Here is a 15168-nt window from a genome sequence, read left to right as displayed (position 1 = left end):
CTTCCTCTTCGAAACTTCCTTTTCCCCTCAGCAGTTTTGATGACTTTGAAAGCCAATTCTCAGCCAATATCTCTGGACTTACCTGTTGGTCCTTTCTAATGGTAAAAGAACCAAGGAGGTAGAATTCCTTCACAAGACAAGTTTGAAATGCATGGCCGCAACTAACAATCTGCTGGAGGACCTCAGCATCTGTGTGGGGGGAAAGGAACTGCTGACACTTTGGGACGAAGCCCTGCATCAGGTCTGTGAAATACGCTCTCTGAAGGGGCACCTAAAACATCTCACAAAGAGAATTGGATGAGTACCTAAGAAGAAAAATATACAGGGGCATGGGGAAAAGCTGAAGGGGGTGACACTAATTCCATAAAATGAAGACCCGGTGTAACCTACTGTTACCACGTTTTTCTTTTCAAACATGGTATTATGACAATTGCCTCTCAAAGTCCAGCTCTAGGTAGCCATCATGAGAGGTGTAAGTGGGCAAGACCGTCCAACAGGGCTCTGGTGAGGCTGCAAAAGTTGGTCCTCTGTACAATGAATACAATGGATTACAGAAACACTGATGAACTCCAAACATTCCATCAACTTTGGACAATGGACATTGGAGGTCATCAGTGGAGATTGGAGGTCATCACTGGGAACTAGGGGCCCCAGAAGTAGAAAGTTATGACAATCAATTTCTATTCCAAACAGAATTGAAAGTTGAAACATACCTTGGCTACAGTTTTTTCCGTGATATCCCTTAGGACACAGCATCTTGCATTCGCCAGTCACATGGTCACAGGAAACTCCTACCGAACAGCTACACTTACTGTTGCATCCAGTTCCATAGAAGCCGGGATCACAAGCTTTAGACAAGAGGAAAGAAAATAAAATTGGAATAAAGATCTAATCCATTCAATGCTGCTGCAAGATTTCAAGCTTTAAGCCATAAGCTTTAAGGATAACTTTCACTAGATTATCTTGGCTAGCGTCCAAGCTTGTTCCCTACAACGATTCAAATAAGAGAGGTTTAACTGCATTGCATGATGGCTAGTGCCATTTTCAGGCTTTAGTATAAAATGCTGCTTTGTTAAAATATTTATCATTGATTTCTATAGATCTATAAAATAAAACAGAGCAAGATAATTAACCTGCTATTAAATTGGTTTGGTATGAGCTGAGCTTGGGAAGTTCAGTGTTGATGGTTAAAGAGTTTAACTGCGGCAAAATGGAAAAATTATTTTGCCTGATCAAGGCGTCCAATGAGAAGGTGGAGGGGAGCATACAGTACTGTGCAAAACTCTTAAACACATCTATATATATATATATATATATATACTGTACTGTATTCATCAATGTTGAATGGAGAGCGAGTTTGTATATCTGGCAGGAGCAAAGGATGTTGGGAATGGTGAGGGTGAAGTGCTGTGGGAGAGGCATGGGACAGGTGGCAGAGGAGTGCCAGGAGCCCGGCGGGGCGGGAGGTAGTAGGTTGGCACGGGTGCAGTCAGATCTAGTGATCCAGTCCTGAGACATCAGGCAAGGTCATTTGCTTCCAAACAATTTATTTATAGACCATTACAGAATATTTCTCTAGTGCTTCCCACTCCCTCCCCACTCCCTTCCCCTTTCCCAAAAATGATTCCACTCTCCCTTCCCACTCCCAGTCCACAATGGAGACCCATATCAGAATCAGGTTTATTATCACTCACATATGTCATGTTTTTTTTTGTAGCAGCAGTACAGTGCAATACATAAAATTACTACCAGTACTGTGCAAGAGTCTTAGGCACCCTACCTATATACAAGTTCTGTAAATTCAAAACCAGTGCCAGAACATACATTCACTTCTAGAGAGAAAAGGACAATTTCGAATGCACTCTCCCAAAAAGCTGTAGATGATGGGGCAATTAAAGTTTGCTATAATAAGTTCAATCATGTTTTATTGCCCAAGGCTGTCAATTGTTGTGGAGTTAATCGAGTTTTCTCAGTAAAGAGGCCTAAAACAATGAACGGTGACCACCTATTCCTTTGCACTCTTTCTACTGGTGTTTTCCATTTTAGAACATAAATTGGTGTTTCTTACCCAGCTTTCAATGGACAGGTTTCAGATTTTTAAATCTGTAATTATCTTCAAAACATTGAGTACATTTTCACAGAACAATGAAATCTGCTATGTTGTTTAAGATCTATCTCAGTTATCAATCCAGACTCCACCACCCCATCTATTAGAAAAGTCAACATGAGGAAATCTGCAGATGCTGGAAATTCAAACAACACACACAAAATGCTGGTGGAACACAGCAGACCAGGCAGCATCTATAGGGAGAAGCACTGTCAACATTTCGGGCCGAGACCCTTCGTCAGGACTAACTGAAAGGAAAGATTATTGTCGATAGCGCTTCTCCCTATAGATGCTGCCTGGCCTGTTGTGTTCCACCAGCATTTTATGTGTGTTATTAGAAAAGTTAGCCCATATTGTCAATGCCAGCTCATCAATCAATCAATCAAATACTAAACCCATTGCCCATTATCCCCATTAGCAGGTGAAGTTCTGGAATATTTGTCTACAATCCTTCTGCATTCATGTAAAATTCCCATTCCCATTGTGACCAAGGCCTCCTTTAGTGCCACAATAAGGCCACACATTCAGTTTGGTGGAGCAACACCTCATATTTACCTGCATAGCCTCCATCCTGATGACATGAACATCAATTTCTTGAACTTCTGGTAATTGCCCCCTCTCCTTCTTTCTATTTCTATTCCCCATTCCAGTTACCTTCTCACCTCTTCTGCTCATCTCCTTCCAGTTCCCCTTCTCTTTCCCTTTCTTCCATGGTCCACCCTCCTCTCCTATCACATTCCTTCTTCTTTAGCCCTTTGCCTCTTCCACCTATCATCACCCAGCTTCTTACTTCAACATTCCTCTTACTTAACCCACCCATCCAGCTTCTCCCCTCTCTTGCTCTCTTGCTTGTACATCTTCCCCTCCACCCACCCTCTTATTCTGGCTCCACCTGCCACCCTTCCCAGTCCTGATGAAGGAGCTTGGCCTGAAACACAAACTGTTTATTCCCTTCCATAAGTGCTGTCTGATTTGCTGAGTTCCTTCAGCTCTAATTTTCCAACAAATGCAGAATCTCTTGTGTTGACAATATTCTCTCATTCACCAAGACCTTGATTACTCTTCACGTTCACAACTGGACTGCCCAGCAGTTGGACCCTCACCATTTTGACAGGAGAGTCCATGGTAGCCAGGCTTGCAGATGCAGCTTCCATCCTTGCGGTTACATTCCAGCGTGTTGTGCGGCTCACACTGACATTGGCTGGAGCAGCCAGGCCCGTGTGTCCACTTTGGGCAAGCTGTAGGAGCAGGGAAAGGAAAAACAAAGCACAGGATTAAAATGGATATTCCGTTCTTCAGGAAAGCTTTGCATTAAAACATCGCAAGTTTCTTCATTCACGGCAGGTTTGAATTCAAATCACAAATCAAGAGGGAAAAGCAATACAGTTCAAAGGATAATTTGAGATCAACAAATACGCCCTGGAAAATAGTGACAGAAATTGTCAGACTATGGCTAAAAAGCCAAAACATTTTCTGACGTCCTTATTAGGTGCGGCCTCCCATCCTGGCCCAGGCAGGCCAATAATTGTCTCCTTCCCTTACCATGTGGCTGACCCCTAATGAACTTCAGATTGACTAGAAAAAGTCAATGCATTTTACCCACGAATGTTGTTATATGGTGGGGTCATGTCTCACCTACAGGGAACTGAGGGCACTATCTACATTGACATTCTCAGTGCCACAATAATGAAATCAATGTCCTTCAGATGAAATATTCAATTGGATAACTGGATCAATAATACACTTCTGGGAGTAGCAGCTTGCATTGCATTTGCTGCCACTTTTATCACATCACAATCATCCCAATAATACTTAATTGGCTGTAAGACAGTTTGGAGTGTTCTGAGTTGATGAAGAGTGAGTCTTTCTCTCAGCTCTTCTGATGCAATTTGGTAACTTTGTACACTGAAATTATTCATCCACTGTATTACAAGGGAAAACTTGATCAATATTACTATTCTTTAGTCTCTATTTGTGGTCTCTTGTGGGTTGTGGGATGCTTTGAAACTTTGCCAAAGCAGCTGGGAAGCACTTTACACCTGACGAAAGCAAACAACAGCAAAACATAGGAAGAAACATTTTCCTTGATTCAAGGCCAGCCAACATCCATTCATCTCCAAACCATTTTAGGAGGATGAAAACTCTCCAGGTCCCAAAGAAGTGAAACACAACCAAATTTAAGCTTGAGGCCTTCTGCCATTACAAATATTTCCCTTACTCTTTTTTAAATTATATTAAGTTATGAGGTGTAAGGTGCGAAGGTTTACAGTCTTGTTATCTGCATCATCTGGCTATGACAGACCATTAGCATTAATACCTCAAAAAGGGTACAAGTTTCCTAACTATTATGGGACATCTTTTAATATAAAGAACAAGATTTATAATTATGGTCATTGAGAAACCCATGGGTGAAGGTCAACACTGTTTCCATTCGGGTGCAAAATACACCATATTTTTACCGATGGTGGTGATTGGGTCGGGGACAACATGATAATTTATGTTACTTGTTTGCACGTGTGTATGCGTGTATACATGTTAGTGATGATGTGCTTGAGCAGATGGGAACGTGGCTGTGTATTTAGGTTTGTGCATACACTAGAACGTGGGTGAAGCTGGGCTGGACATGGGCTTGGGACCAGGCAGCCTCATGACACTCCTGCAGCCTGCAATTCCTAATGAACAAGCAGCAGGAACAAAAATTCTCCAGACTTACGCAGATGGCAGAAGCGTCCGTAAAGCCCAGGATCACAGAGACAGGCACCATAGATTCGGTGGCAGCGTCCGTTGTTGGCGCAGTTGCACTTCTTGTTACAGGCTTTTCCATAAAGCCCCTTGGGACAACCTAAAAGAAGAGCTGATCAGTGCCAGTGTCAACTTATTTTAATTTAAAACAAACTCTGGGAAGGTCAGCCCACTCCAAATTGACCAGAGAAAGTGACAGCATCCAGAGGGGGTCGTGCAGGCGCCTCGGGGGGCGGGGGGGAAGGGGGAGTGGCAGTAAGAAAGCATTCAATTATAATTGACAACCTTGAGTACACTGTTGGGGGGTAGATTTCCCTGACAAAACTCAGCAGACAGTTGAGCACGCCCAGTGATTTTCCATTCTCAGACCTGGACCCCCATGCATACCTACCACTTGCACACCATTGTCTGTCTCCCTCCTCTCCAGACTGAGAATTCAGAACAGTAAGAGTTACTGTGAGGACAAGCCTTGGCACTGGTGGGTCAAGGTAGACGGCTGAGCATCTCATATTACAGAATGCATCATTTCTGTAAATTAAGTTGGGCAGTACTAGTCACCTTTCATCTGTATTCATTCCCTTTCAAAGTCCACAGTTTTAGTTAAATATTCCCAGCATTAAAAGCAATCCTACTTTCAATTAAATATTTTCATATCTTATTGCCTGCGGAAGCATTGCTGGCAGCCAGGCTTGGAGTAGAAGCCAACTTGGCCTCAGCATGTGACATAGCGACCTCATTATCCGTGGGGTAAACACGTCCCTCTGTTCCCAGCTGTGTTCAGGGAATACAAATTGACTTATGAAGAATAAGTGGTGGCATGCAGTAATAATAATCACATTCCTGAATTTGAGAAGTTGGAGACAAAGGAGTTTCTGCAGATGCGAGTAACTTGAGCAACGCACACAATATGCTGGAGCAACTCAGGCAGCGTCGATGGAAGGGAATAAACTGTCGAAGTTTTGGGCCGAGTCCTGATGAAGGGTCTTGGCCAGAAACGGGAACTGTCCATTTCCCTCCAGTGACACTCCCTAACCTGCTGAGTTCCTCCAGCATTTTAGAAGGATGCGAGGGGATCTGATTGAAACATATAAGATTATTAAGGGATTGGACACACTGGAGGTAGGAAGCATGTTCCCGCTGATGGGTGAGTCCAGAACTAGAGGCCACAGTTTAAGAATAAGGGGTAGGCCATTTAGAACAGAGATGCGGAAAAACCTTTTCACCCAGAGAGTGGTGGGTATGTGGAATGCTCTGCCCCAGAAGGCAGTGGAGGCCAAGTCTCTGGATGCACTCAAGAGAGAGTTAGATAGAGCTCTTATATATAGCGGGGTCAAGGGATATGGGGAGAGGGCAGGAACGGGGTACTGATTGAGTATGATCAGCCATGATCACAGTGAATGGTGGTGCTGGCTAGAAGGGCCGAATGGCCTACTCCTGCACCTACTGTCTATTGTCTATTGTGTTGGTTTGAGAAATTGTTCCTTCTTTGGAGAGAGGCTCTTAATGTTGACTTAATTAACCAATAAAGGACATTCACATGGGCCTCCCTTGCTAACACAGTAGGGAACTCACCAGCTGGCCTCCATCGGGAACTTGCAGATGGAAATAGTAACGGAAGAACATAAACACACAGCCTTAAACATAAAGACAGACACACACTGAAACACCTAAACTCACACACACAAGGGCACCAGTACACATGGATACACTAGCAAGGTAGTTAAGTTGCTGGACAAACAATCCAGAAGCCTAAATAATGCAAAGACAAGTATTCAAGTCCCTACATAAGAATGGTGCAGTGTTCATTACTGAAGGATGGTGCAGAGCACACCGGGATACCAGCATGCAGGATACTCAAATGAACTTTAGTAGTAACCCTGCTTGTACAGTATGTGAACTCCTCCCATGTGGGAGTGACTAACTGCGTAGCATAGGAGTAACACTGTTAACTACCACAACACCTCCCCTTCTTGAATAAAAAGAAAAAAAACAGGTATGTACTTCTTGTCTATAGAACTCACAGGCACTGAAATTGTGTGATACAGTTCACTTCACCCATAGCACATAACTTAAGCTCCTTACATAAACATAAAAAAGAATTGCCAACATTATTACTATCTTTCTTAGTTTTTAATGGTCTCTTTCTCTCTTTGTTATTCCTAGTGTTATTCCTATGCCACTCAGTTAGCTACTCCCATATGGGAGGAGCTCACATACTTAGTGTACAAGCAGGATTATCAAAGTTCATTTGAGTATCCTGCATGCTGGCATCCCGGTGTGTACTGCAGTATCCCTCAAAGATGAAACACAATATGGTGTCAGGAGAGGGATAGGAATAACACTATTAACTGCCGTTACAATTGGGAGCTTAAATTCAACGAGTTAAATTAACTCTGGCATTGGAAGAAGCTTGCAACAACTCGTGATAATTACTGCACTGTAGTCCAGAAAAGACTACGGATAGTGGTGGATACTGCCCAGTCTATTGCAACCAAAGACCCCTTCGCCCCCACGCACACCACCACTGAGTACACTTACATGGAGCACTGCCACAAGAAAGTAACATCCATCATCGAGAATCCCTGCCCTCTGGGCCATGCTCACTTCTTGCTACCATCATTGGGCCGGAGGTACAGAAGCCTTAGGTCAGGCTCAGGAATACTTATTACCTTGCAGCCATCAGGCTCCTGAACCAGCATGGACAACCTCAATCACCACAACTCTGAACTGATCCTAAAACCTACAGACCCACTTTCACTCTCTTTAAAACTTATGTTCACAGTATTTTTCTATTTGCACAGTTTGTCTTCTTCTGCACATTGATTATTTGCTAGTATTTGTTTATGTAGAGTTTTCATAGATTCTGTTGAATTTATTTATTCTTCCTGTAAATGCCTGCAAGAAAATAGATCTCAATGTACTAGTTGTGACACATGCATACATTGATAATAAATTTCCTTTGAACTTTGAATATTGATTTAGGGAAGGAAATATGGTAGACCTTGCCCAACCTCAGAGCAATGTGATCAACCCTTAAAACAATGATCACCTTGAGAGAATGAATTAAAAACACATGCAAGTGCACACTGACCTGTGTTGTTATGTGTGTACTTAAGAGCTTATACCCAGAGTGTAGACACTTTGCGGTAGGTACTTTGTGGAGGAATCTCCATAAATATACACACCTGAGTGCGTAGCCCAACACCAATGATTTTTTCAAGATCCCCCAACAGGTAGAAGTGGCTATGTTATTACCGCCCAACTGTTGAGAATGATCAGGGGATAATGTATTCACAATGACTTACCATCCTCGCACATCTCACCACTGACCCCTGGAGGACAGCGGCACTTCCCCGCCAGCGGATCACATGTCGCACCGTTCTTACACTTGCACAAGAAGCTGCAGTTTTTCCCAAATGTTCCCTCTGGACAAGCTGCAAAGCAAAAGGGAAGGCAGAGTGATCAAAGTGGATGGCTACTCAGCAAGCACAGCACGCACAGCTGGACTGAACAGATAGGCTGGAAGTAACACTGTTATTATTCTCAGGAAACAGGGTCTACTGGCGTGGCTAACAATTTATCACCCAGCACTGACAACAGAAAGTGTAACAAAAATATGCCAAATATATTTTTTTGCATTGTAGCTTCAGATTGACGCTCTGTCTCTGAAGGCTATGTGTTGAAGCTCTAGGACTTACTAGAACAATCTACAATCAGCTCACTACCAGGAAATGTGCTGCTTTAACATTAAAGAAACAATGGAAATTTTCCCATTTGTGCAGAACACCGGGGCCTCAGAGTAGCACAGTGAGCGTTTACACACTTTTGAATACATCTCAAGTGTCATCAATGGCAGAAACAAAGAATATGATGGACGTACTCAATGGGGTGGCTGGTATCCAATGGGAGAGCAAAGGGTCAATGTTTCAGGACAAAGCTCCCTCATCAGAACTGGAATGGTGAAGAAACGTGAGTGTTTAAGTTGTAGACAATGGAAGAGATGGAGAGATGGCTCTGATAGGGTAAAGTCTATAGCTGCCAGGGTAACCATTACTTTATACAGAACTGCACAAAAGTCTTAATCATATATTTATATATTTCGCTATGGCGCCTAAGACTTTTGCACAGTGCTGGATTTGTGGACTGGAAGGATTGCAGGTCTGTAAATCAGGGGGCAGCAAAGGATGTTGGGAATGGCGAAGGTGGAGGGCTACAGGAAGGGAGTGGGATAGGTGGAAAAGGAGTGGCCGGGGGGGTAGGAGTGTTGGTCTGGCTGCAGCCACACCCAGCCTGAGACACCAGGCAAGGTCATTTGATTCAAATGTTCTAAGTAAATTGATTAGCAGAGCACAGATATGTCACCATATACAACCCTAAGATTTGTTTTCCTGTGGGCATACTCAACAAATCTACTAAATAGTAATTATACAAGATTAATGAAAGATCAACCAGAGTGCAAAAGACAACAAACTGTGCAAATACAAATATAAATAAATAGCAATAAATAACAAGAACATGAGATAATGAGGTAAAGAGCCCTTAAAGCGAGATCAGTGGTGGTGGGAACATTTCAATGATGGGGCAAGTGAGTGGTAATCTCCTTTTATTCAAGGGCCTGATGGTTGAAGCGTAGCAACTATTCTTGAACCTGGTGGAGTGAGTCCTGAGGCTGGTGTACCTTCTACCTGATGGCAGCAGTGAGAATAGAGCATGGCCTGGGTGGTGGGGAATCTCTGATGATGGATGCTGCTTTCCTATGACAGTGTAGATGTGCTCAATGGTTGGGAGGGCTTTACTCGTGATGTACTGGGCCTTTTGTACAGTACTGTATATGAATTGTTAGATATGAAAAGCAATTACATCTATTGATTGATTTTATGTATTAAGGGAATGAGGGTAGGATAGGAAAGTGGAGTTACGATAAAAGATTAGTTATGAGCTTATAGAATGATGGGGTAAATTTGCCTCTTTGCCTATTTCTTTTCATATACAATCCTGGTAGTGTGATGCAACCACGGTGCTGTCATCGATTATAGGAATTAGTCTCTATTCATTTGCCTAGAATTTCCTTAGCAAACTGCCATGTTGCACTGGTTGTGGAACCCCATTGTGCCAATATGGTCTCCATATGTCCTATGTTACAACAATGACAACAGTTCAAGGCATTTTATTAGCTCCAAAGTAATGTTATAAAAGAACAATATTTCCTCTTTGGAAGCATGCCTGTTCATGTGCCATTGTAATCAAACAACATCAGATCATGTGACAGTTGGTCTTCAGTCACCAAGTGGAGGAAAATCACTCTCATATGCTATTTGTATCTATGCTGCGATGTCTCATGTAATTCTAATATGTTATGGCAATAACCGCATAAACATTGGGTTCTCACTAATTGATAGACTTTGTTCATTTTTATTTCCATATACAAGAAGTTCCAAGAACCAGAACATTGAATGGGTGGAGCACAATTCTACCACAATCACTGGAATTGCATTGATAACTAACAGATTCCCCTTCGCAGTCAGCGGTGCTACAACAGAGCATTGATAGACCATAGGCAGTAGGGCTTTATAGGTTCAAAACTGACATTAATACTTTCTGGACTTGAGGTTTCTGATGACCTTCGTCATATAGTCACCCTTTCATCGGGTGGAGCTCACGGTAATCTGTGCCTTCTCATCTAGCTCATATTTATGGGGGATTGGGGTTCACCATTCAGGACAAGCCCTCTTCTAATTATGACCATCAGGAGGAGGTACAGGAACCTGACAACACACATTCAATGTTTTAGGAACTGCTTCCTTCCCTCCACCATCACATTTCTGAATGGTCCATGAACACCACCTCACTATTATGCTCTTGTTGCACAATTTCTTATTGTAACCTATGGTAAGTTACTTCTGTGTATTCCACTGTACTGCTGCTTCAAAACACTTCATCACATACGTTGATGATATTAAACCAGATTCTGATTTATGGGGGATTAGGTGTACACTTGATATTTTGGAGGAAAGTTTGAAATATTTCTGCTATGTGTGCAGCAAAAGACAGCAATTAACATTACTTTACACACTGTGGTGACATCCACAGGACCTGATGTTATTTTCTGTTATCATTGAGCCTTTCTCAAGATCTGGTGTGGGTCCAGCCATGATCCCAGCATCTACTCGACAGGAGGAGAGGAGAGGAGTTTTGTTCTCCAGCATTGAGCCAGAGGATATATAAGAATATGGGCAGCACGTATGGGCACAACACTTTACAGAACAGGTGGCCTGGGTTTAATTCCCGCAACTGCCTGCAAGGAGTTTATATGTTCTCCCAGTGATCGCACAGGCTTCCTCCTACAGTCCAAAGACATATCAGTTGACAGATTAATTGGTCATGGTAACTTGTCTCATGATTAAGCTGGGGTTAAATCAGGAGATTACAGGGCAGCTGAAAGGGGGCCAAAAGGGACTATTCCATGCTGTATTTCAATAAAATGTTCTCTTCTGTCTCTAACATCTGTCTACACTATACTGTGCAAACTGTGTGTGTATGTGTGTGTGTATATAAATAGCTAGGGTAGCTAAGACTTTTGCACAGTACTATTGTAATTTTGTGTTTTGCACTGAGCTGCTGCAAAAAAAAACCAAATTTCATGACATATGAGTAATGATAAACCTGATTCTGATATGGGTCTCCATTGTGGACTGAGTGTGGGAAGGGGGCAAGGAGAGGGGAGGGGAGGGAGCGGGAAGCACCAGAGAGACATTCTGTAATGCTGCAGAAGAGATGGAAAATAATCAATAAACCAGTTGTTTGGAATTTGGTGTTCACAGGGCTGGTTGTGCCCTCAGCCATGCCACCCCCCCCACCCTGTCACTCCTTCTATGTCACCTGTCCCAAACCCCTCCCACGGTGCTCCGCCTTTGCCATTCCCTACATCCTTTGCTTCCCCCGATTCACAACCTGCAATCCTTCCAACATTGACAAATTCAGTACTACGCAGAAGTCTGAGGCACCCTAGCTACACATATTTGTGCCTGAGACCTTGCACAGTACTATATCTCCACAAGCAACAGTACAGCACCATTTCCTGTCTCCATGAATGGCTCCTACAACCCATAATAATAGCTAATATGTTGTTTTTTCAATTATATAGCATTTATTGTGCAGCAATCAGTTCTGGAATGTGCCTGTCGTGAGTTTGTGGTGAAGTAAATTCTCTCAGACATCCAACGTCACTAAAGCAAAGTAATGACTTGTTGGGGCCCTTGTAAACAGCATTCCTCCCCTTGACTTTAGACCGACTGTGGTTCAATTTAACTTTTCAAAGCAGCACGCTCTTTTATTTAATTAAATGTTTTAGCTTTGTTTTCTTTTAAATTACCTTCACTATACTGAATTTAGAGCTAACAGACATAGAGGATTCAAAGTCAAATTTTAGAGCTGGCTGGTGCTCTGTGCAATCTTTGGACTGTAAATCACCTCAGGCTCCATGAAGTTAGGAAGTTTCGTTACAAACCATTTACTCCAATGCAAGTGAATGACTGTCGACGTCCACAACTACGGATCCCTTCACAGAAATCAGGCAAAAGTTGCCAAAAGTCTACAACATAACACTGGTTTGTAAAAAACGCCACCCCCTTCTCTCAATTCCTCTGTCTCCGCCACATCTTATCTCAGGATGATGCTTTTCATTCTAGAACGAATGAAATATCCTCCTTTTTCAAACAAAGGGCTTCCTTTCCTCCACCATCAACGCTGCCCTCAATCACATCTCTTTCATTTCACACACGTTTGCTCTTACCCCATCCTCCTGCCACACTACCAAGGATAGGGCTCCTCTTGTCCTCACCTACCACCACACCAGCCTCCACGTCCAGCACTACCATCTAGGGCCCCAAACAGTCCTTCCAGGTGAGGTGACACTTCACCAGTGAGTCTGTTGGGGTCATATACCGTGTTCAGTGCTCCCGGTGTGGCCTCTTGTATATTGGTGAGACGCGACGTAGATTGGGGGACCGCTTCAGGGAGCATCTATGGTCCGTCCACCAGAACAAACAGTATCTCCCAGTGGCCACCCATTTTAATTCAACTTCCCATTCCCATTCCGATATGTCCTCCGCTGGATAAGGCCACAATTAGGTTGGAGGACATCACCATCTGGGGCCTCCAACCTGATGGCGTGAACATCGATTTCTCAAACTTCCAGTAATGCCTCCCTCTCCTTCACCATTTCCCATTCCCTTGTCCCTCTCTCATGTTATCTTCTTGCCCGCCCATTGCTTCCCTCTGGTGCTCCTCCCTCCTTTTGTCTTCTGTCTCTTTCACCGATCAACTTCCTAGCTCTTTGCTCCACCCCTCCCCCTCCATATTTCACTTATCGCCTGGTGGTTCTCTCTCTCCTCCCCCCACCTTTCAAATCCACTCCTCAGCTTTTTTCCCTCCAGTCCTGCCGAAGTGTTTCTGGCCGAAATGTCAACTGTACTTTTTTCCAAAGATGCTGCCTGGCCTGCTGAGCTCCTCCAGAATTTTGTGTGTGTTGCTCCGATTTCCAACATCTGCAGATTTTCACTTGTTTGGAACACAGCATCGGGTGTTGTGTTTGTTTCTGGCTTCAGAACACAGTTTGGTGGTTGGAAAACAACTGAATTTGGCAGGGTCCAGGATACTTTGAATTTCTCGATTCCTCAGTATTATTTATTCATTTGTTTGTTAGTTCGTTATTATTTTTTGTATTTGAATATTGGCTGCTTATTAGTCTTTGTGTGTAGTTTTCCATTGTTTCAACCATATTTCTTTGTTCTACCGTGAACACATGCAAGAAAATAAGGCACCATGGTGTCATAGCTGTAACGTGACACTATGACACCTCAGAGCGTTCCAGAGCTTGGAGTTCATTTCCGGCGCCACCCGTAAGGAGTTTCTACGTTCTCCCCGTGACCACTTGGGTTTCCTCTGGGTGCTCTGGTTTCCTCCCACAGTCCAAAGATGTACTGGATAGTAGGCTAATTAGCCATTGTAAATTATCCTGTGATTAGGCTAGGGTTAAAATAGGTGGGCTATAGGGTGTGTGGCTCAGTGGGCTGGAAGGGCCTGTCCCACACTGTATCTCTAAGTAAATAAAATGAATCTCAGCATAGCATATGGGGACATATAGGTACCTCGATAATAAATTTTGAACCAAACACAGGCTAGAATGGCAATGGCTTTTGGTTTGGAAAATGGTTTCCAGAAAACAGAAGAACAGAGAGAGGAGGATTTGTGGGTCAGTTCAATCTAAAGTTCAATCTTGAGACTAGAACTAGCAGAAGTAGCCTTAAGATTTGGGGGACTAGATTTAGGACAGAGGTCTTTTCCCAAAGAGTGGTGAATCTGTGGAATTCTCTGCCCAATGAAACAGTGGAGGCTACCTCAGTAAATATACTTAAGACAAGGTTGGGTAGATTTTTGCATAGTAGGGGAATTAAAGGTTATGGGGAAAAGGCAGGCAAAGGGAGATGAGTCCATGACCAGATCAGCCACAATCTTATTGAATGGCGGAGCAGGCTCGACGGGCCAGATGGCCTACGCCTGCTTTTATTTCTTATGTTCTCATGTTCTTAAGGTAAATATTGGCAAGAAGTAAGGTGGCAATAGCCAAGAAAATTTCTTGAAACGCTGTTAACCATGGATCACCATCTCTGATTATTTGTGCCCCAGCTCAAAAATTACCATAAAAGGTGAAAATAAAGCAAGTGGAGGGAACAATCAGTATGACATGCCACTCCTCATTACAAACTAGTGAAGCTTGCAGAAACTGCATTCAGCTGACCGTCAGCCAAGACCATGGCCTTGGCTATGACGTACGCCAGGGTCCTCCCTGGCTTGTCAGATCAGCGCTCCCACTTTAGGCAAAATCCCAACTGGAGATTGTGTCTCTGGACAGAATACGAAAACAAAGGGGAAGAATCTAGCATTAGAAGGCACGCTGTTTATAGCGTGGTCTCACCAAGGATTGTGCTACTGATTCCGGAGCTCAGTCGCTCCTTTGAATGGATCAGAAATCCAGCTCCAGGGTTCCAACACAAGCTTCAAAACAAACGTCATCCAGCACAAGGAAGTCTGAGAACTACTTACTCTGGTTACACACAATCCCAGTCCATCCCTCTGGGCAAATGCATCCATCCTGAGCTTCGTTGCAAGTGCCACCGTTCCTACAGTCCTCGCAGGTCAAACTGCAGTCATTCCCAAAGGTACCGTCCCAGCACACTGCAAACAAAATCCAGATACTTATATAATCAGTCTAATAAAAATACACATTTATCCACCATTGCAACCTTCCAACCCCTTCA

At 43.4% G+C, this 15168-nt stretch overlaps 1 protein-coding gene across 3 annotated transcripts in view; it reads right to left on the bottom strand.

The window, feature by feature from the left end:
• Window positions 1-15168, bottom strand: part of LOC132382201 (multiple epidermal growth factor-like domains protein 6) — a 418396-nt gene that overhangs the window by 71607 nt on the left and 331621 nt on the right. For all 3 annotated transcript variants that reach the window (XR_009508228.1, XM_059952179.1, XM_059952178.1), the window contains exons 14-18: window positions 14954-15085; window positions 8155-8283; window positions 4821-4949; window positions 3211-3345; window positions 714-848 (exon numbers count right to left, since the gene is read on the bottom strand). Coding sequence is in view for 2 of the 3 variants with exons in the window: in XM_059952179.1 (XP_059808162.1) it covers window positions 714-848; window positions 3211-3345; window positions 4821-4949; window positions 8155-8283; window positions 14954-15085 (660 nt within the window). In the remaining variant the exon portion in view is untranslated. The remainder of the gene's footprint in view (window positions 1-713; window positions 849-3210; window positions 3346-4820; window positions 4950-8154; window positions 8284-14953; window positions 15086-15168) is intronic.

This window comes from Hypanus sabinus, chromosome 27, assembly GCF_030144855.1.
Source record: "Hypanus sabinus isolate sHypSab1 chromosome 27, sHypSab1.hap1, whole genome shotgun sequence".
NCBI classification, from domain to species: domain Eukaryota; kingdom Metazoa; phylum Chordata; class Chondrichthyes; order Myliobatiformes; family Dasyatidae; genus Hypanus; species Hypanus sabinus.
Note: the sequence above shows the minus strand (reverse complement) of the source record. Positions and strands in the feature narration are given on the sequence as shown.